Source organism: Prionailurus viverrinus, chromosome C1, assembly GCF_022837055.1.
Source record: "Prionailurus viverrinus isolate Anna chromosome C1, UM_Priviv_1.0, whole genome shotgun sequence".
In the NCBI taxonomy this organism is placed as follows: Eukaryota; Metazoa; Chordata; class Mammalia; order Carnivora; family Felidae; genus Prionailurus; species Prionailurus viverrinus.
In genome coordinates, this window is record NC_062568.1 from 84,592,288 (window position 1) to 84,615,818 (window position 23,531).

The following is a 23,531-nucleotide window of genomic DNA, read 5'->3' on the forward strand; positions in this document are numbered from 1 at the left end:
ATTTATCAATTGGTCTGTGCTTATATAGCAAATTAAATGTGGATGTACATTGCTTCAGAGAGTAATAGTCATATTTTATAGAAACTAGTTAGCCAGTACAGAAAAATCTTCATTTCCTATGGTTTAGTATTTCCCTGTTAGGGATTTTTCATTCAGGTAAAGATTTCAGGAGAATTATCAAAACATAAGATCTCTGCCAAAAAGTGTTAAAAGATGCACCAAGTTATTTGGGAATAAAACTGGAACACCCAAAAGTAAGGAGCGAAAGAGAAAAGAAATGTATCTCCCAATCGCTTGGAGATTATGTAAATTATTTCAAGAATACTGACAGTAGATATTTTCTTGTACTGAACAGATGATTAAACCAAAATTGTAACATGATTGTAAAAAGTAATAATAGATGCAAAGAATTATATGTGCCAGGAAATATTTTAAGAACTTTGCATGATATACCTCATTTAAGTCTCCCAACATCGCTATGAGGTAGTTTCTATTATCCCCATTTTATTTTATTTTATTTTATTTCATTTTATTTTAATTTTATTTATTTGTGAGGTAGAGGGAGAGAGGGAGAGAGGGAAAGAGGGAGAGAAAGAAAGAAAGAAAGAAAGAAAGAAAGAAAGAAAGAAAGAGAATGCCCACAAGCCGGGCAGGGGCAGAAATAGAGGGGGATACAGAAACTAAAGCAGGATCCAGGTTCTGAGCTGTCAGTGCAGAGCCAAACGCAGGGTTTGAACCCATGAACTGTCTGATGATGACCTGAACCAAAGTCGGATGCCTTACCAACTGAGCCACCCAGGTGTCCCATATTATCCCCATTTTAGACATAAGGAAAAATAAGTATAGAGAGCTTAAATCATGTGCCCATCACCATAGTATTCTTTAAAAACCCGGGTACCTCAGGGGTTGAATGCAACAGACACTTTTTCACTCACATCACCATCCATTTGGGTCATCAGGGGATGTGGATGCTTGCTCTTTCAGGCTCCCTCCAATTTAGACCAGGGCCATCCCAAGGTCCTTGGAATCTTCTGTTGACCTCTCTGCATCCAGAAGGCTGACAAGTAAAGAGAGAGTTCATCATCAGAATGCTTTAGAGCCCAGGTCAGGAAGTGGCACACACTAATTTTGCATATACTATATTATCCAGAGCCAGATTTATGGCTCCAACCTAATGCATGTCCACTCGGAAAAAAAAGTAATCTTTTTATTTTCTCAGGAAGAGAAAATAACATTGGTGAATATTAGCTATTTTTTTGCCATGCTTATAGCCTAAAATTAGGAAATCTGGGGTTGGAACCTAAGTACCCTGGCTCCAGTGCTTAAGACCTTAATGATGTCTTGTACCACTCAGAAAAATGAAACAAAGTGGTAAAAGAGATACAAGATTTAGTATGAAATGAATTTCTATCCTTCTAGAATCCTGTTACTATTTATTAGTAACACAAATCCAGAAATCTGTTTCTAAGTTAAAGGATGGCTTGAGAAGCTTAGTGCCTCAAAGTTACCCATTTCTTGTTAGCTGTTCACTTGCATTTGATAGAGAGGATGTAGTCACATTTTGGTAATCTATACAACTTGGAAAAAAGCATAAAAAAGATTCCTTAAATATCACAGAATGTAGTGGGTCTTTGTTGGGAGAGTCTTCATCAGTTGAATTAGATTTGATTCCTGAAATAATAGCTTCTCTTTTTCCATTAAAAAAGACATTTTTTGGCACCAAAACAGACACATAGACCAATGGAATAGAATAGAAACCCCAGAACTAGACCCACAAACGTATGGCCAACTCATCTTTGACAAAGCAGGAAAGAACATCCAATGGAAAAAAGACAGCCTCTTTAACAAATGGTGCTGGGAGAACTGGACAGCAACATGCAGAAGGTTGAAACTAGACCACTTTCTCACACCATTCACAAAAATAAACTCAAAATGGATAAAGGACCTAAATGTGAGACAGGAAACCATCAAAACCTTAGAGGAGAAAGCAGGAAAAGACCTCTCTGACCTCAGCCGTAGCAATCTCTTACTCGACACATCCCCAAAGGCAAGGGAATTAAAAGCAAAAGTGAATTACTGGGACCTTATGAAGATAAAAAGCTTCTGCACAGCAAAGGAAACAACCAACAAAACTAAAAGGCAACCAACGGAATGGGAAAAGATATTCGCAAATGACATATCGGACAAAGGGCTAGTATCCAAAATCTATAAAGAGCTCACCAAACTCCACACCCGAAAAACAAATAACCCAGTGAAGAAATGGGCAGAAAACATGAATAGACACTTCTCTAAAGAAGACATCCGGATGGCCAACAGGCACATGAAAAGATGTTCAGCGTTGCTCCTTATCAGGGAAATACAAATCAAAACCACACTCAGGTATCACCTCACGCCAGTCAGAGTGGCCAAAATGAACAAATTAGGAGACTATAGATGCTGGAGAGGATGTGGAGAAACGGGAACCCTCTTGCACTGTTGGTGGGAATGCAAACTGGTACAGCCGCTCTGGAAAGCAGTGTGGAGGTTCCTCAGAAAATTAAAAATAGACCTACCCTATGACCCAGCAATAGCACTGCTAGGAATTTACCCAAGGGATACAGGAGTACTGATGCATAGGGCCACTTGTACCCCAATGTTCATAGCAGCACTCTCAACAATAGCCAAATTATGGAAAGAGCCTAAATGTCCATCAACTGATGAATGGATAAAGAAATTGTGGTTTATATACACAATGGAATATTACGTGGCAATGAGAAAGAATGAAATATGGCCTTTTGTAGCAACGTGGATGGAACTGGAGAGTGTGATGCTAAGTGAAATAAGCCATACAGAGAAAGACAGATACCATATGGTTTCACTCTTATGTGGATCCTGAGAAACTTAACGGGAACCCATGGGGGAGGGGAAGGAAAAAAAAAAAAAAGAGGTTAGAATGGGAGAGAGCCAAAGCATAAGAGACTGTTAAAAACTGAGAACAAACTGAGGGTTGATGGGGGGTGGGAGGGAGGAGAGGGTGGGGGATGGGTATTGAGGAGGGCACCTTTTGGGATGAGCACTGGGTGTTGTATGGAAACCAATTTGTCAATAAATTTCATAAAAAAAAGACATTTTTGTGATAATGCTGAGAAATACAGATCAAAAACCATATTACATATCTGTATTCTGACTTGTTTATTTCATCCCTTTAGATAGTAGTGGTCTTCCTACTTTAGTCTAAGATCCAAACCAACGAGAATGTTACATGAACATATGACCGTGCTTCAGAATGTAAAGCACTCTGTGAAGACTGATAATTCCAGTACAAAATTTCTGTTCTACCCAAATAAGCTTTCTAACAAAATTAGTCTGATGTACTTTTAATTATCTTTGTAAGCATTATAGTGTTGCATGTAATTAAGCATAAATGGTAAGCAGCTCAAATAGATAATGTTACAGTAATTGGTATTGCTTTTCCAGAGTTAAGCCAAATTTTAAAATTTAGTTTTTCATGTTGTTAGTTCTTCATAATTCTTCATGATCTATTAGAATAATCCGTTTTTACCATTTTTCTTGATATCATACTTTCAATCTCTCCACACATACACAAATTCTAATAGAGGATAAATTTGATTAATCAAAAGCTGAATTTCCCTCTCATATCTTTGGCTGTTTTCAACCACTAGCCACCCCTCCCCCCCCCCCCCCCCCGCCCAACACAGAAAACCATGTGTGAGGTCCAGTGTTTCATATCCATTTCCTCCATTTTTTCTCATTTTCCTCAGTTTTCCACATCACTACCCCCAAATTGGTAACTATTTTCAGCGGGTATACTCCAGATATTTCAAGATTGGTGAGAGCAGAAATATGAAACTAATGGTCTGTGGATTTTGTAGTTATAACTGAAAGGGAAAACAAGGAATTGGGTAGTGAAATTAAGTGGAAAAAAATAAAGCACTTAAAGTACTGAGTTAACATGCTTGCCTTAAGGTAGAGACTAAATAAATTAGTTCAAATCTATACCTTTATTCTGTTTATCTCATAATATAGTTAATTCTTTTCTGTAAGAAACCTTTCCTATTTCCTCTTTCTGTCCCAACCCCTGACTACACTTCCTCTATCCTCTCTCTTCCACTGAAACCTTTTTTAAAGGTCTTAATTGATCCTATTAAAAAAACCAATGCATTTTTTTAGGCTTCTTCCAATAATATTTCTCAAAGGCTTAACCTTTATTCCTCTGCTTACTTCCATGAAGTGTTCTTTCTCCTTAGATTTTGTGAAGCTCTTCAACTTCTCCATCTATATATTTGATATGTTTTCTCAATTTTCTTTGTTGAGAACTCTTCTTCTGTTTGCCTTTCACATATAAAAGTTCTGTGGGTTGGGGCACCTGGGTGGTTCAGTCAGCTGAACCTCAGACTCTTGGATTTGGCTTAGGTCATGATGTCATGTTTCATGGGATCGACTACAGGTCAGTCTCTGTGCTGACAACAGGAAGCCTGCTTGTGATTCTCTCTCTCTCCCTTTCTGCCCCTCCCCTGTGTATGTGCTCTCTCTCTCTCTCTCTCTCTCTCTCACACACACACACACACACACTCTCTCTCTTTCTAAAAATAAATAAATAAACTTAAAAACAGTTTTCTATGTTTATTTGTAGTATAAATATTCTTTATAGAGGATGATTCTATTCTGTTTTGGGCTTTAGTTACCTACTTTTCCTTTGTAACTTCCAAAGCTAAATCTCCAGTCCAGACTTCCTTTCTTAGTTAGACTCAAATTCTCAACTTTCTCTTGGCCATTGTCTTATCAACATTTGAAACTAAGTAGTCAAAGGCAAATCTAGTATTTTCCCCCAAACTTCTAGCCTTTTTGTTATTCTTAATTCATTTTATTGTTACTATTAACTTCCTGTCATTATACTTTCACCAAGTATTTGGCCATCCATTCATCTAAATCTTCATAGTTCTAATTTCTGTCTTTGCTATGTTTAGTCTTATAGATAGCTTTTCTTCTTTCTTGGTCTTTCACTCATCTTTCTCCCTGATATTAGGTACCATCAAACACTCTGTCCTCAATAACTCACTGTGACCCTCATTATCAAAACAGAAAAGTCTACTTAAGCTAAAAATTAATCCACTCTGATCTAGCCCAAAACAATAATTCCAGCCCCATTTCCTACCACATCAAACACTACCATTTAGCCACACACAGTTATTTATCATTGTACTTATTTCTTGTAGGCTTTCGTGTCTTTTAATTTATTTTATCATGTTGTCTGCTTTATCTGGAATGCACTTTCATAAATTTTGTCTACTGAACTCTTCTTATCTTTTAAATTTCAGCTTAAATTAAACTTTTTTCACAACTAGTTTCCATATTGTCTGTGCTCATTTCTAGTCTCTGGAGGATTCCTTCTGTTTCCAGCTCACGTCACTTGTATTTTTATTTAGCATATGTATTTTTCTGCTTTAAAGTATACTGTTGCTTACCTTGTCATCCTTCCCACCTAACCCTACCCACTTCAACACTCATGTTGTAATTCCTTAATTTGTCAAAAGCAATTTTGTATGTGTGGAACCCTGGCAGAGTGCTTAGCATTGACTAGGTGCTCAATCAATGTTATCTAAAGTAGCATATATATTCAGGGCAATTTTGGACTGATTCCACCATAATCAAACAAGATTTGACAAGTCTATTACCTAATTTGAAGATGTAAATGAACTATCTTTAAGACCTAGTTTAATTTAATGGACTAGAAATGACACCTGAGAGTGTTAATCCTCATCCTAGAATTAAGCTATTTTATTGATTCATTCGTCCTATAAAAATTATAAAACGCTTTATCAATAGCACAGTACTAAGCCTAGAATGAAAAACAAAAATAAAAATATATGTATACCATGTTTCCAACCATCTCTATATTGTACATTGGGAATTAGAGGCAATCAATACTGAAAACTTAGGCTCTGTATGCAGGGTGACGTTACATGGTAGCTCTCTCATATATTTGCTGCACAATCTTCGGTTAATATCTACAAGTTTAACTGTTACAGGATTTCAAAGAGATTGCATATTTAAGGAACTTGGTATATGTTAGGTTTATAAATTGTAGTTATAGATACTAGTAAAGGAAACTATAATGTAAATAACTACCATATGCAAAGCAAAAATGCCATAATTTCCAAAGAACCATTTGTTCTATATTTTTATTAATGTATTTTTTACACATGCAATTACTGGTCTTTGTACAGCACATGAATATTAACATTTTATTAGCATATAATTAACAATGCCCCAAAATCCAAGCCTAGAAATCAGATAGTTCATCTATATATTGGTTGAATATGTATCAAGGAAATAGAAATTGTACCAGCTATTTCAAGGAGAACGAAATCTAATAAATTATTGATTGTGATCGAAGCAGTGAAAATTAGAAGTTGAAGAGAGCACAAGTAGCTTTCAAGTTATGGTACTGTGGTTCTGTTGCAGGGAGAGGAGAAGCCATGGTACTTGATGAGTTCACTAGTAGCAATTGGATCAGTAAGAGACAAAGATCAAGGTTTCTGCCCTGGGCACTTCAGCCTAAGTGGTTCACTAGAATGGAAAGAAGCCTTCAAAGGGGGCTGTGAAATAGGAGTAACATCAAGACTGTGAAGCTATGGAAGCAACATGATGAATGTGTATCAGTTAGTAGTTAACTGCCAAATGCTGCTGAGATGTCAAGTAAGATGAGGACTGAAAATGGCCATTGTACTTCTCAACATCAAGGTTATCAGAGACATTTATGTAACCAGTTTCTATGGAGTAGTGGAGGTGAGACCTCGATGGAGTGGGTTTAATATAGAAACAGGAGAAGAGAGAGGCAGTGAGTATGGATTATTTTTTAAATTATTGTTATAAAGAGGAACAGGGAAATTAGGCAAAGTTGACTAGTAGGGGAAGTGAGGTCAAGGTTTTTTGTTTTTAAGTTGAGGAAAAATAAGAGCATGTTTGATGCTGAGAACGAGCTAGTCAGGGATCTTAAAACTGTAAGTCCCTCTAGTAAATCGTTTAGGCTTTGTGGGTCTTAGGTCTCTTAGGAAATAGTCACCTATTCCTTTGTAGTGTAAAAATAGCCATAGACAATATGTAAACAAATGGGCATGACTGTGTTCCAAAAATATTTTAATTGTCGGAAAGAGATGGGCTCTGGGGTGATCTAATATAAACTGTTAACAAATGATTATGAGAGGAAGCAGAGAATAGGTGAAGTCATATCCTCGAATAGGTGAGAGGGGACAGGATTTGTGCACAAGGATTGGAGGGAGTTGGGCTTTGATTAAGGGTAAATGTGGATTTGGGTAAATGTGGATAAATGTGAAACATAAACTTGTAGAAAATCTCTTTGATTGCTTTAGTCATCTGTGAAAATTAGGAAGCAAGACCATAATATGTGACTGACCAGTAGGAAGAAAATTTGGGATTCTAAAAAGGGAAGATGCATGAAATAATTGCATGAAAGAGTTGAAAAATATTTGGGCTAAGAAAATAGTTATATAGGTAGTAAATTGCAAAATTTCAATTTTGAATGTTCTAGCTGTTCTTTTCTACATTGGAGCATTCATATATTTTTACTGTAATTTATATATATATATTTTTTTCTGAAGCACCAGCTAACCTTGCAGCAAATATCAACGTATTTTGAATCATTTAACTTTAATCTTCAAAACACTTATTTTTCTCCCCAGGGGAAAAAAGAGATTGTTGCAATCCATTAATACTTCTATTTTCAGACAGCAAAATCAGTTACACATTCTATCCATATATTTTTCTAGTTTAGCAAATCTTATTCCTGTTAGAAATTATTTGTGCAATGAATATGCTTCTGTCACTTCATCTCTGTTTCATACATTTATCATATTGAATTCTAATTTACTCTGAGGTTTTGCTAACTTTTGCTTCAATGATGTATTTGCTCTGAAAGAGTTCAGATATAATGAAATATATTATGTCCAGTATTTGTCTTATATTTTGCCACCAATGAAAGATAAATTATTGAAATGGAATATATTCACATTGATTGCTATGAAGGTTACACATGGATTGTAAATCAAAACAAGCCCTTAAAAGATAGAAAATCAATTAGTGTGTCAGATAAGAAATGCATAAATGTTGAAATCAACCACTGGGTTGACATTTTTCCTCTTGAAATAATTTAATTTATCAGAATTTGAAAAGATTTGTGACTTTGAACATCCATAATAAGCTAAAAAGTAAACGACCAAACAAACCTAAAATTTTGTTAACAATACTTCAGACAAATACAAGCCAATATTTTAGAGGGAATAGGTATTGTTTGTTTTCTCAACCAACCACAGAAAGTTTTGAGGAGACCAATGAGAACTATATTATCGTGGTCATGCACAAATATTAACAATATTTAAATTTAAAACAGTACACATGTGTGCACAGTTGTATTGACATAGTGTCTTTGATTTTCTTTCACAGAACTATTACCCAATTGCCAGCAGTTGAATTGTCAGTATAAATGTGCAGTGGTCAGAAATAGTACACGATGTTACTGTGAGGATGGGTTTGAAGTGAAAGAAGATGGGAGAAGCTGTAGAGGTAAGTATGATACATGACTTTATTACTGTTTCTTTTCCCTTTTTCTTTTTTCTTTTTTTTTTTTTACAAAGGCTTAGTTAATAGAAATTTAATAAAGTATCTTAGAGCACTTACCATAAACTTCACACACTGTTTATGTTATTTTTGTTTCCTTCAATTTAAAATATGATACTGCCCCATAAACCATATATATAAACATAACAAATATGCATTTTTTACCAATCAATTTTCAATTCATATTGCAATAATGTCAAACATGGGAAATGTCAACAATAGGAAGTGGTTTTGGGTTAACTGTGCAAACACTGGATTCATTGTTTTCTTTTAATTTTTTTTAATCTTTAATTTTGAAAGCAAGACAGAGTGCAAGTGGAGGAGGAACAGAGATAGACACAGAATGTGAAGCAGGCTTCAGGCTCCGAGCTGTCAGCATAGAGCCCAATGTGGGACTTGAACTCACAAACTGTGAGATCATGACCTGAGCTGAAGTCAGACGCTTAACTGAGCCACAAATGGTTTTAACTTCCTAAATGTTTTCTGCTAGTTATATAGCTGCAGGGAAGTAGACATTTGTTACTAACTCAGGTAGGTTAATGATGTCATGTAACATTCTTTACAATTTTTACTTTTTTTGGATTAGTGATTCTGGCAGTTGACGTTTTACCAATAGCAATAATGATGAACATAAAAATATTTATGTGTGTTTTTAATGTCTTAATCCTTGCTTTTGTGAATGCTCTATAGCACATGTTTACTCTCTGAAATGACTCCACTCTGCCATACCAAACAATTCTAGGTTACTTCTCGATTCTATTCATTTCCATTATTTATAGGTTAATATATACATATAAATCTGATATATTCACAATATAAGTAATACATTATTTTATATAGTATTTAGAATCTATATATAGAAAATATAAAATGTAGAATCTATATATATGATCAAACAATATCTGCATTGCCAGAGCCACTAATAAACAAACTATTTTGTAAAGAAAGTGGTGCTTTGCCGATTACATTAAACCTTTGCTTTAAAATTATCACTTGCCCCTAGTAACAGAATCTTAAAGTTGAAAAGTCCTCAGAGAGAATATTGTTCAAATTTCTAATGACAGAAGTGAGAAAAGTGAGACCCTGAGAAATTAAGTGACTTATTTAAGTCTTACACATCTTCTTAGTAGTAGACTTGGGAATAAAACTTGGGTCTACAGAGCCTACTTATTCTTGCCTTGAAAAGGCTCATTGCTTTTTAATGTACATCTGGGCTTGAATTTTTCATTTGTTGTTTGTTTATTTTCTGTATAATATAAATATTACAGAAACATTTATTATTAAATATTTGTCACACACAGAGGCTATTTAATCTGACTATAGGTGGACCAAATAGTCCATGTTTATTTGACTCACCATTTTTAAACCAAAATTAAAAAATCAGAAGATTACACACAAAATCTCAGACTTTATGAAAAAAAAAACAGAAGATCTGGCAACATTAGACACTGTATAATCATTAATGTCAGCCAAATATGAATAGTACTTTTGCTTGAATGCATACATGCATGCAATTTCCAGTTCAAAACAGCTCTTTCCATTCACACAGGGTAGGCTAATATACCTATACAGCATCCTTACTCTTTTGCTACATCTGAGTCCTGTAGTAGTCAGGATTTTCAGCTGCTTTTGCATGGATCTGTTTCTCCCCAATCTCCTAATTAAATCCATAAAAAAAAACATAATCAATATCTTCTTTTGAATGTTAGTGAGGACTTAGGCATCAATCAGTATGGAAGGTCATCAATGAAAGAGGAACTCTTTTTACTTTCTCTGCACTCCTGGATGGCCATATCTGAGCATCATTTATGCCTTCCTGAAGCCTATTTCCAGGGTAATTTCTGTCCTTAAAGGGAGAAAGAAAGCAGCATTATAAGTAATGACATGCCTATTCCTTTGCAGCCAATTTTGTGAAGTTACATGAATGTTATAGCAGTGCATTCTGGTTAAGAAGAAGAACAACAAAAAAATGATTAATCATATTGCTATCCTGGATAGCACAATCATGTCAGAAAAACTAAAATAGGAACCAATAAAATTAAGGTTGAAAAATCTGAAAATTGATAAGAATCATTTCTGCCACTAGGGGCTGGATTTTACCAAATAGAATGTTTAATTTCTTTTATTATCAGTGGAAACTTAGCTTAAAATTCTATTTTTTTTATCCCCAAAGCAACTTACTTCAAACAAACTGTCCATGAATGCAAGCTGTTATATGAAGCCAAAGAAATCTCAGAAAAGTGCAAATTAATGACATGCAAATGCAGTTTCCCAATTTAAATGGCCCCTTAGTTACTCAGGAATATTTTTGCTTTTCCTTAGTAAACTCTTTTCTTAGTTCGGTGTTCAGAGGGTTGGCTGAGAGTTCCCACCCTTTAATTGTGTGTTTGATCTTTCTGGTGATGCCATCCTGGCATTATCTGGTGGTCCCACCCTGGGTCACCTCATTGGCCTAGACTAAGGTATATTCGGAAGGGACTCCTAAATAACAAGACACTGCTATTGCTCAGAAAATTATAAAGATTTTAGGAACTCTGTGCCAGACACTGAGGATAAGGAATAAATACATATTTTTATCATACCACTGATTTTAGTGTACCACCACTCATTTCCATCTATCCAGTCTTCACATGTAGTCTGTTGTGTTTCTTAAACATTTCAGTCCATTCCCTTTCCTCCATCCCCCCACCACTTTGTTCGAAGTATAATGGTATCAAAATACAATTTCTTGTGTGAAATTAGCACATAGCTAATTTTTCAGGATCTCTTCCCTACATTCACCAATCCAGTTTTATATATGTTTAGTTTTAAAATATAAAGTTGATTAGATAGCTCTAAGAATGCTTTCCCAGTTCCTGTGTATAATGTACAACCCTTTAGCATACAAATAACTTAATTATCTGACCCCAAAACTACTTACTCAGTGCCATCTCTTACCACTTCTCCTTATCTGCCCTTATTCCACTTGACCCCTTATGCTCCTTTGAAATCCCCACTATGCTGTTTTAACTGGAGTGCCACTTTCTATCTTATCCTATCTTACTTAATCTGAGAAAGTCCACATCATCCTTTAAACTCAGTATGCAGCCTTCAATTAATATTCTACCTCTAATTCCAAGCCAGTTCACTTCCCTGTGTTTCTATCATAACCAGACTGTGCCTCTATTATAAGGAAATGCATAGAATCGAAATTATATTTCATTAGACTTATTTCACTTCAGGTAGGAACCATGTTGCATCAAAAAAATTTTTTTTGTTTCTTCAGGGATTAGTATCATACATGTACACAGGACAGGCTGATTGTACATTTGTCAAAGTTATTAGCTGACACAATTTTTTTTTAATTTTATTTTCCTGGTTGGTTAAGAATCATTAAGTACTTGCTGTTTATAGAGATTTGAACTAGATGCAGGAAGAAGGAGTATAGGGAGAGGAAGAATGTAAAGAATAGAAAGAGGACCCTAGATATGAAAATAAAATTTAAGATGATTTTTTTTCTTTTAAACACTGTTTAATAGTTTCCTCTTTTTGATTTAGTGAGGGTGGTTTGCATAGTTTGGCTCAGAACTCTTAATCTGTTCATTTAAAACCATGTTACTAGACTAATTTCTTTGTTACAATAGTGAAAAAGTCTGTCATGAACACTAGATCTATTCAGCAAATATTCTTTGGAATGCATTTTTGTCTTTGAAAAGGATATAGGGACTTCTATCCTGCCCATGAGAAATGCAAATAAATTCTCTTTTAAAATAAAATATTAGGTATTAAGTTTGATCTTGCATCTCTGTAACTATTAAAGCAATATTGAATTTTGACTTTCAATTAGTGTGGTTTTGAAAAGACTTTTGGACTTGGCTCTTCCTTTGTAAAATAATAATCTCCTTCCAAAATTTGAAAAAGAAAATTTCTTTCAGGAGAAACAAAATGCCCAACAATAAATCTGCTTACAAATGATGCCCATTTTCCTTGTAGATCAAGATGAATGTGCTATTTATGGTGCATGCAGCCAGACCTGCATAAATACATACGGATCCTATGCCTGCAGTTGTGTGGAGGGCTACATAATGCAGCCAGACAACAGATCTTGCAAAGCCAAAAATGGTAAGTTATGGTTTTTGTCCTTCTATAATTTATTTCCTTTTTTCAGTTCCTTTTTGTTAGAAATGTAGTAGAGTAATATGGACTTGAAAGAAATCGATTTTTTCCCCTTCATTTTAATTCCCTGATCCATACTTAAAAATCCAGAGTAGTTATTTCGGTTGTCACTGGTCATTGCAGAACTCCTTCCATTAATAGGAAGTTTCTAATTTTTGACAAAACCTGTTGAAAAGAAATGAATTGATGTTAATCATCCATCTCTCTCCTAGACTAGGAAATAGATTGTCAACTGGTTTCTTTGAGCTCCTGCTTTCTCACCAAAATTCATACTCAGCATAATAAAGTGATCTGCTAAAATAGAAACCAAGTCACTTCATTCTCCAGCTTAAAATCTTCCATTACTTTCACTCATCTTAATATAATCCAAACTTCTCACAAGACATGTAAGAACCTAATGGTCTGGCAACGTTTACCTTTCCAGTCTCACTTAGTGCTACTCTCTCCTTTCATTACACACCAGCTATAATGTTTTTGTTGTTGTTCTTCTTCAACAGCATTGCTCTTGCCTTGAGGTCTTTCCACTTAATGTTTTATTTGCCTGCAATGCTTTTCCCTATGATATGCACATTCTTACCATTCAAAGCTTAGCTAAAATGGCTACATTCAGAATGCCTTTGCTGCCCATTCTGCTTAACAGTATGTACCCTCTCCATCACTATCTTGTTTCCCATATTTATTTATTTATGTATTCTTCCTCAATCACTATGATTTTTCATTTTTATTTTTTTATACCACTACCATTTGAAGTGAACCCCATTATGCATTTGCTTATCATGATTTCTTCAGAATAATGGAAGTGTTATGAGAGTATGGAACTTGTGAGTTTTGTTTTTTGTTATTTACTGAATTCTGATCTAGCCTGGAATACATAGGTACTCAGTGAATATTTGTGGGAAGAAGGAAGTAAGCAAAGGATAAAGCAAAGAAAAAAAAAAAGAAGGAATGAACTTTTCTTTCTGGTTAAAATTACTAAGATGAATGCTCCACTCTTTTTTTAAAAAATGTTTTTAATATTTATTTAGTTTTGAGAAAGAGAGCGACAGAGACAGAGGATGAGTGGGGAGGGACAGAGAGAGAGGGACACATAGAATCCAAAGCAGGCTTCAGGCTCTGAGCTGTTGTCACAGATCCCCACATAGGGCTCGAACTCACAGACTGCAAGATCATGACCTGAGCTCAAGTCAGCCGCTCAACCAACTGAGCCACCCAGGAACCCCATGAATGCTACACTCTTAAGTATTTGGAATTCTTGTTTCAAAACTGCCTTCCTATTACCTTGTCCCTGGTGGGGGAGGGGGGTGGGGAGAAGCCTATTGTTTCAGCACAGTATTCAGTCTATTGTAAACACTCAGTAAGTGTAGATGATTTGCTAATGAAATAGCCTCAAGATATGTTAGTAACAATAGGATAATGCTAATATTTTGTGGGCTGAATTAAGAATAATACAAGGAAATATTGTACATGCTATTCCATTTAGCTTCTAAGTTTTCTCAAATCTGGTTTCATTTTATGGGTTTTCAAATTATGATGTTTTGATGAATTACTGAGTGCCCCTTTATCCCCTTTTATTAGCAATTATAAAATGAAGCATGGGATAGCATTCCATTCCCTTTTTTGAAGATAGATTGAGCAAAGCATTGGATTTGCTTCGCAAACAGCCACAGCTGTCTCCCTCTACAACATAACCTCATGCTATACTTTCAACCATTTCCCTGAGACAGTGTGTTAAATTATTTACAAGACATTTGTATACCAAATTAGACAGAAACTCTTTTACTTCTTAGTTTACTTCTTTGAATTATTGACTTGGTTTATGAGGCCACATTTATTTTGGGGGGGCAATCCTTGAGAAAAATTAAATCAGGTCGCATATTCTTTTTTCCCACCACTGAGAGTTCTGACTTAAAATATTGATGGGCTGAAGAAGTAGAAGGCTTGTTCTTTACGGTTTCTATTGATCCACACAATATTGCTGTGGCTTTACAGGGAGGGTGTAATGTAATAAACCCTATACAAAGAGGCACTTCCTTTCTTTGTGTGGAGAAGGTATCTGCCAATAACAATGTAACCAGAGAGGGATGGTACCTGATAATATAATGCTGAATCAAGGAGATTTGATGAATCTAGAATTGATAATGGAACATATAAAAGCCTTCACCTCTTGGTGGTTGGCTTGATGACAATATTAGCCTACAGAGTTTGAAAGATACAGTTTTTATGAGAATGTTTCTGGGGTTTATAGTTTTAGAAAAATGAGTTGCTAGTAATATAGTAAATGATCCAAGTCTATACCATATATTGACTAGTTCTAAAGGTCACATGGATGTTTGAACCAATGTATTTGTACAAATTCTAAAGGAAAACGATCACTTTTGCTTTGGTTTTCTCAAATTGATAACAAATGAACCAGAGGATACTTTTGGCTTCAGTTATGTAAAATGTTAATGCATCAGCCTTACATTATTGTGGCAATGTTATACTGTAGTATTGCCATGACTGATGAGTGCTAGGAAAATGTTTTGAATTAAACCACATTTGTTTTAAGGCTTTGCTATTCCTTATTTCCTTTACCTGGTTGCTTAGATTGGCCCCTCTTTTTTCTTCCTTTACAATCATACCCTACTGGACTCTAAAACCTAATTTTTTCTACAAGCCAGAGTTCCAGACATCTCAGAATATGGGAGCATGAGAAACTATGGGAGGTTAGAATGGGCTGGTCCAGAACAGTGGATGTGTGTAAAAGATTTATAGACAAAAGAAAGAGAGAAAGGGAGAAAGAAATATCAAGCCCAAGGGATACAATAGCAAATTAAGACTAGATCCAAGGGGAGGGTTCTGCAAAAGCCTTGCTAAATGATAGATGGGAAAACTAAAAAGTTCTTGAAAGAATAACCTTTTCTGTGAAGGCAGAGAGAGGCAGATTCAATTGACTAGGAAGCTGCTTATAGCTTTCAGCACAGAATAACAACATGGTCATTCCTCAGCTATTCATCCCAAAATGTGCCTGTGGGGTCTTATTTTCAATATAACAATTAACTTAGATTAATTTACCTAATTACTATTAATTGATTATCCCACCTTTGTAATATACTGTCTTTGTAATATAGTGTCTGAATCCAAGTAAAATTCACAAGCCTTAAGAGCACCTTTAATAAATAACTAATAAGGGGTAGGAGATTTTAGACTTTTTGGTAGATGGGGGAAGAAATTAATGTTAGGCAAGAGTCCTTTTCATTCCTGTTAATTCATGCAACAGGGACAAATTCTTTTCTATGCGTGGTAAGATTGACCTGATTCCTGAAATGTAGAATCAATAATTTCAAGGTTGGAAGGAACTCAAAGGTAATCTAGTCCAACTATCCATTTGATATCAAAGTGAATAATTTCCAAATGGAAGAAAGTTTATAATGTACATTAAACAATAATTTTATATAATAGTTACAGTACTATGTAGTGGGAGACATACTGGAATATGAATGTCATAGTGGAATGTTCATAACTTTGGAATGGGACACACATTAAAAGCTAGTAATTTTTAAAAACAATTTGTAAGTTTATTTACTTTGAGAGAGAGAGAGAGAGAGAGAGAGAGAGAGAGAGAGAGAGACTGAGAGAGAATATGAATCCCAAGCAGGCTCTGTGCTGTGAGCGCAAAGCCCAATGCAGGCCTTGAACTCACACACCATGAGATCATTGACCTGAGCCGAGATCAAGAGTCCCACGCTCAACTGACTGAGTCACTCAGGTGACCCAAAAGCTAGTAAATTTTTAATTCAACATAAGGACTTGTCATTTGAAAAAATGTTTTAGGGGCACCTGGGTGGCTCAGTTGGTTAAGCATTCGACTTTGGCTTGGGTCATGACCTCACAGTTCATGAGTTTGAGCTTCGTGTCCAGCTCTGTGCTAACAGCTCAGAGCCTGGAGCCTGCTTCAGATTGTCTCCCTTTCTCTCTGCCCCTCCCCTGCTTGTGCTCTGTCTTTCAAAAATAAATGTTAAAATGTTTTTTTAAAAATGTTTTAAACATAATCATTAAAATATCTATACATATCCATTTAAGCTCACTGTATACTTTTTTTTTTGAGATTAGAGTTCTAGAGTTGTCAAATCTGAAAATGAAAAGGTTTTTTTTTTAATTTACTTTCTTTTAAATGATTTAGACAAATTTTAATGTAGAAGTAAGCATTAAATGTGGGCACCTAAGGCTAAAAGTGGGCTCCTGCAGAACCTGTAAAAATGAAATAGCCAAGGGTGTTTAACTTATGAACGGTTGCCAGGTTTACTCCTGATAAAGTCAGGCTCATTGGACTGTACTTTTCAGTCTCCTGACCATTTGCTGAAGACAGGCACTTAACCCAGTTTACAGTTCTACAGTACCAGTAGGACCCTACTGATTGCACTAAAGCAGCCCTAGAATAAAGAGCACTGAATAATTTTATCATCAGTGTAGAGACACTGTAATAAGTGGCACCATGAGAGAGAGAGTGTACCTCTTTGCCATGTAGTGAACTAGAGTAGTGAGTCAAGAGAGTCCATTAAATAACTTTAGGATTCTATTACAGTTTATGCTATGCTATTCACTGATTGGGACGGTGGGGAGACCATTTAGGCAATGGAACTCTTAGGCGTAAGAAACACAAATCATAATTCCTATATAATCCACAGAATCACAACCTTAGACAATGCTAGGGAATGTTTTCATACCACTCACTGTTTTCTTTGCTGCAATTCTTAAAAAGAAAGAGAAATAAAACAAAATATAATGTCCTATAACTCCTATGTCTACCTCCAATTCTGTTATTATCTAATGTATAGTTTAAATTTTTCCTTTAGAAGGTAGAGGGATCATTCAACATTTTCTGCAGGTGCTGGTTCGGCTTGTGTGGAAATAGGCAAGTGGCAGTATAGCGAAGGAAGAGTACCTTGTTTATAGTATCATAGCCTCATCAGCCACTTGAAATGCTTGGAATTCAGTTATTACAATGTAATTGCCTTGTTCTCTTTGTTTTTTTTGTTTTTAAAGCACTCTATATTAAAATGTGAGTATTCTTAGGGAGGGTGACATATTAAGTCTTAGTAACTTTGATAATTTATGAGACTAAGTAGGTCAGATCTATTTCACTATGCCATCTGGATAAGAATGGCTTCCTTCAGAGTGATATGTGATTGTGTCTTGACATCTGAAGATTCACTATCCATAGGTTTTGCTATTTTTAGGTAGTCCAAAGGTCTAGTTCCTGTCCAAGTTGTCATTTTATTATGGGGTAGGTAACTGAGAATGGCATTTGATGACATGATGGTATATGAGACTCTGAGCTAGGAGTGAGCCTAGTGGACCATAACCAGCATAGGTACCCAAATTTGCTGTTGTTTACTCAGTCACATATACATGGAAGAAATTTTGTATACTATGGTAAATAGTAAGTGGCAGAGAAGTAAGTCAGTGCCTAATTCAGAGTATGTGCTTGGTAATTTTTTTTTTTTTTTTGGATGCTTTAAGCAATTTTGTGAACATCCAGGAAGCAGAATACGGGACTGGGATTTTGAGGATTGGTAAAAGGAATGCCAAAAGGCTGGAAAAGATGAAAACAAAAAACAGTGGGGTATTTTCCCAGTTTTATCCTGTTAATCAGGGCTCATGCTACCTTTGCTGTAGTAGTGACATTGAAATGATTGGCGAAAATATGCATAATGTCCACAAATGTGTCCTCTAGCCCAAGCCCTCCTCAGACTGACATATAATCCTAGTGTGCTGACTATGCAGATATAGCTGTAGACCAAGCCACTCTGCCTGCAATCATGTGGTATTGTCTAAAGCTCTGTCCTAGAGAAATGCTAGAGTTTCACAGGCTGCCTTTGAAAACCTAGCCTGACCAATCAACATATTTCTCTATTTCCTGGACTATTCATACCCTACTTCTTTTCTGGCTCTTAGTTGGAAATCACATTCCATGACAGACCAGGGCAATGATTTCAGATAGAATTTCCATTACCCAAATTAAATATCACACTTTTTTTTCCCCACCCAAACCCTATTAATGAGTATGCTGTGTTGAGTTATTAAACTGCGCATGAATATTCTATGTGTGTTTTTTCTGTTTTGTTTTGATTTTTTTTTTCTAAGAGGACATCATTTTCACAGTGTTGCACCTTTCTTGACATCTTAGAGAACATAACCATGGTGTCTATGTGTCAGGACACCTTTGATTTATCCAGAGTGTAAGAAAATACCAGATGTAGGAAAAAAAGAAAAGCATGTTTTCACTTGCTTTACTACTTAACATCATAATTGCAAGTTAGCTAAGGACTTCTTTGTAGGGTTATGAAGAATCACATGGCCACATTTATGGGCTCTACTCTAGATTTGAGAATTGATAAACTTTATTTTTACAAGTGATGTGACATCTAGGTGTAAATTTCTATCTATATTTCTGTATTTAATTTTTTGTAGAATAGCTATTGAACTATTAATTAAATTCTCAATTTGGAACATGTGATAGATCATATCATGCACTACAATTATAGATCAAATGCACTCCCTTTTTTGTCTTAAGTTGGACATATAATGAAAATTAAAAACAAATGAAGCACATTTTAATTCATAGAAATTATGAGTTATTCAATTTGAAAGTAAGGCAAGGATATACATATGTATATAACTTCTCTATTACTTTGGGAGAAGTAGAAGTATACAACTATTGAAATTCTCAGGGAAAAAATAAAGTTGAGAAAAAGATAATATTTTGTCATTTCTAATAAGAAAAATTTTTTTTTCTTCCAGAGTGCCTTCAAGGCATCCCCTGTATCAATAGCAATCAACAAAGAAATAACCATAGTTAGAGAGTACCTCTCCTGCACTCCTCCCTCTAGAGAACATACTTGCCCTTGACTTTGATGACTGGTAGTCTGCATATTCTTCCAAGTCAAGCTGCTTAGAGTTATGTTAGTCCTGAGAAAAGAAAATACATCGTATTGATTACAGTTTTAAATGTATGTGAGTGTTTCTTGGTAACACTAGGACTCACAGAGCCTCCATCTGTGTTTTCCATGACAGGTTACATGTGTAAAATTGTTAGATAAATTATATTTTAATAGTCTTTAGAAGTTTCAAACAACATACCATCAAATTGCCAAGAATATATCTGGTAAAGTACCTAGAAGTTTGGTATATAATCACTGTTGAGTACCTACCTAGAACTAATCTGTCTTTTTAATAACAAAGTAAAAAATTGCAATCTTAAGTATAGGTTGTATGTTTATGTCCTTTGGCAGCCTGGTCAGAAAACAGTGAAATAGATTAAATGACCTTTTCCTTTTCCACCCCTAGATAATGAATTTTCGTATGTCTCCTTATTCTAACATGATGATTTTGTGTCATATTTACTTGAGAAAATAGAAGCAATCAGAAGAGAACTTTCTCGCCCTGAAGTTTATTAAATGTACCAATGTATCTGTATCTAGAACTAATCACTTCACCATCCTCTTGTTTGAGTGAAAGAACACACTGGGCTAGTACCTAAGGCCTCTCTCTGCAATTGTGGACCAATCCCAAATTCTCTCTCCTACTCAAGAATTAGTCTCATATAATTGTTTTCTATTTTCACTTCTGCTGGATCATCCCATCAGCATATAAGCTTGTTGTAAAGATGATAGTAAACAGCTTTCTTTGAACCTACATTCCTCTTCAGCTACCACTCCATTTTTCTTCTCTCTTTATAGAAAAACTCACAGAATGTGTTTTTTTTCCTTTATTTACTTTCTCCCCTTCTGTCTTGAGCCCACTTAAATCAGTCTTATATTTAAAAAAAATTTTTTTTGAATGTTTGTTTATTTCTAGAGAGAGAGAGTGAGATAGCGCATTATCGGGGGAGGGCCAGAGAGAGGGAGACACAGAATCAGAAGCATGCTCCAGGCTCTGAACTTTCAGCACAGAGCCTGACACTGGGCTCGAACTACAGATTGTGAGAACATAACCTGAGCTGAAGTTGGACGCCCAATCAAAAGAGGCACCCAGGCGCCCCTATCAGGCTTATATTCTTATGAATCACTTAAACTTCTACTGTCAGGAGTACCAGTGACCTCCAGTTGCCTAATTACTTAGTTATAGGGCTTACCACACAACTAATCATTGTCTCCTTTTTGAATACTTTTCCTTTTTAAAGCAGTACATTTTAGAGTTTTCCTTTTAGCTTACTGGGAATTTTTTTTTCTCTCTTTTTTTTTTTTTTTGCTACATTATCCTCATTATTTTGGCATGATCAGTGTTCAGTTCTTTGGACGTCTCTATTGATTTCCTAAGTGCTCTCATCTTGTATCATGACTTTAAAAACACATCTTCGATGGTTTTATAAAACATCTAGAGACTGAGATTGGTAGGTTTGCGTCATCAGACCTGGCTTCTCTGTTCAACACCAAACTCACTTGGATATTAAAATCCAATTCAATATCTCCATTGGAAATATAATAGAAATATCAATTTGTTTGTGTCACACAGTCTTGATTCTCTCCCTGACAGGGGTAAACATCAGCCCCTACTCATTCATCCAGTTGTCCAAGGCAAAACATTGGAATCATCCTTGACACCATTCTTTCTCTCAAACCCTTTGTTTCAAACTTTTAGATATATAATGAATTGAACTATTGTCTTTAAGGAGCATCTTGCATCCCAATTACTACTAATGCTTTACATTTCTTCACAGAATTTATCACTGCCAAACAATATGAAATATTATTTGTTTGCTTATTGTCTGCTTTCTTCACTAAAATTTAAGGTCTATGAAAACAGGAGTTTTATACTTTTGTTAACTGCTTTGTCCCTAGCATCTAGAGCAGTACCTGACATCAGCTGGCTGTGCTAAAAAAAAAAAAATTTGTTAAATGAATACATAAACATGCAAATACAAAGACAGTATATTCTTTTTAGGGAACAAATTAAATGTGGCTTTTTTACAGACCCATCTTTCAAACAGGAACTATTTGTGAATAGGAGTTATTGTTTCTTTATTCATTCTCTCTCTAGATGATCTTTCCATTGTTGTAAGTGGAGTATTAAAGTGCCCTGCAGTTAGCACATTCTCATCAATAAGATTGTTTATGTTTGTGTTTAATTGTTCTGTATATTTGGGTGCCACCAAATTCGGTGTATAGACATGTATAATTGTTATCTCTTCCTGATGGATAGACCCTGAAATTATTATATAATGCCCTTTTTCATCTCTTGTTACAGCCTTTAATTTAAAGTCTCGTTTGTCTGATATAAGTATGGCTACTCCAGCTTTCTTTTGACTTCAAGTAGCATGATAGATACTTCTCTAGCCCCTCACTTTCAATCTGAAGGTATCCTCAGGTCTAAAATGAGTCTCTTGTAGATGGGTCTGTTTTTTTTTTTTTTATCCATTCTGATACCCTATGTCTTTTGGTTGGAGCATTTAGTCCATTTACATTCAGTGTTATTATTGAAAGATAGGGGTTTAGAGTCATTGTGATGTCTGTAGGTTTCATGCTTGTAGTGATGTCTCTGGTACTTTGTGGTCCTTGCAACATTTCACTCACAGAGGCCCCCTTAGGATCTCTTGTAGGGCTGGTTTAGTGGTGATGAATTCCTTCATTTTTTGTTTGTTTAAGAAAACCTTTATCTCTCACTCTATATTGAATGACAGGCTTGCTGTATAAAGGATTCTTGGCTGCATACTTTTCTTGTTCATCACATTGAAGATTTCCTGCCATTCCTTTCTGGCCTGCCAAGTTTCAGTAGATAGGTCTGCTACTATTCTTATATGTCTACCTTTGTATGTTAAGGCCTGTTTATCCCTAGCTGCTTTCAGAATTCTCTCTTTATCTTTGTATTTTGTCAGTTTCACTTTGATATGTCATGTACATGATTGATTCAAGTACGTCTGAAGGGAGTTCTCTGTGCCTCTTGAATTTAAATGCCTGTTTCCTTCCCCAAATTGTGGAAGTTCTCAACTATGATTTGTTTGAGTATACCTTCAGCCCCCCTCTCTCTCTTCTTCTTCTGGAATTCCTGTGATATGGATATTGTTCCATTTGATTGAATCACTTTGTTCTCTAATTCTCCCCTTGTGATCCTGGATTTTTTTTTCTCGCTCTTTTTCTCAGCTTTCTCTTTCTCCATATTTGTATTTTCTAATTCACCTATTCTCACCTCTGCCTCTTTAATCCATGCTGTGGCCGCATCCATTTTTTCTTTTTTGGACCTCATTTATAGCATTTTGTAATTCATCAGACTTTTTTAGTACCTTGATCTTTGTAGCAATAGATTCTCTACTGTCTTCTATGCTTTTTTGAAGCCCAGCTGTTAATTTTATGACTATTATTCTAATTTTTTTTCCAATTATGTTGCTTAAATCTCTTTTGATCAATCTCTTTTGATCAATTCTTTAGCTGTCACTTCTTCCATGAATTTCTTTTGAGAATTCTTTGGTTTCATCATTTTGCCTAGTTTTCTGTCCCTTATGACTTTTAAAAGCTTGTTATGTGCTCTGCACCTGCGAGCAATGCTATAATAAAGGGGGGTTATACTCTGTCCGTGGCGTGGCCCTTCAGGAGGTGTTTTTTGGAGAGTGTTACTTGCTTTCTGTTGTTGTGACTTTGGTTATTTTATTTCCCTACTTGTAGTGATGTTTTGGACCCTCCACCAGGTGTGCTTTGATTTGTTCCTTGAAGTAGCCCTGGAAAGGAAAACAGATATACAGACAAACAGAAAACAAATACACA

At 35.4% G+C, this 23,531-nt stretch overlaps 1 protein-coding gene across 1 annotated transcript in view; it reads left to right on the forward strand.

The window, feature by feature from the left end:
* Nucleotides 1-23,531, forward strand: part of LRP1B (LDL receptor related protein 1B) — a 1,903,200-nt gene that overhangs the window by 872,564 nt on the left and 1,007,105 nt on the right. The window contains exons 4-5 of the mRNA XM_047873645.1: nucleotides 8,464-8,583; nucleotides 12,610-12,738. Coding sequence (XP_047729601.1) covers nucleotides 8,464-8,583; nucleotides 12,610-12,738 — 249 coding nt within the window. The remainder of the gene's footprint in view (nucleotides 1-8,463; nucleotides 8,584-12,609; nucleotides 12,739-23,531) is intronic.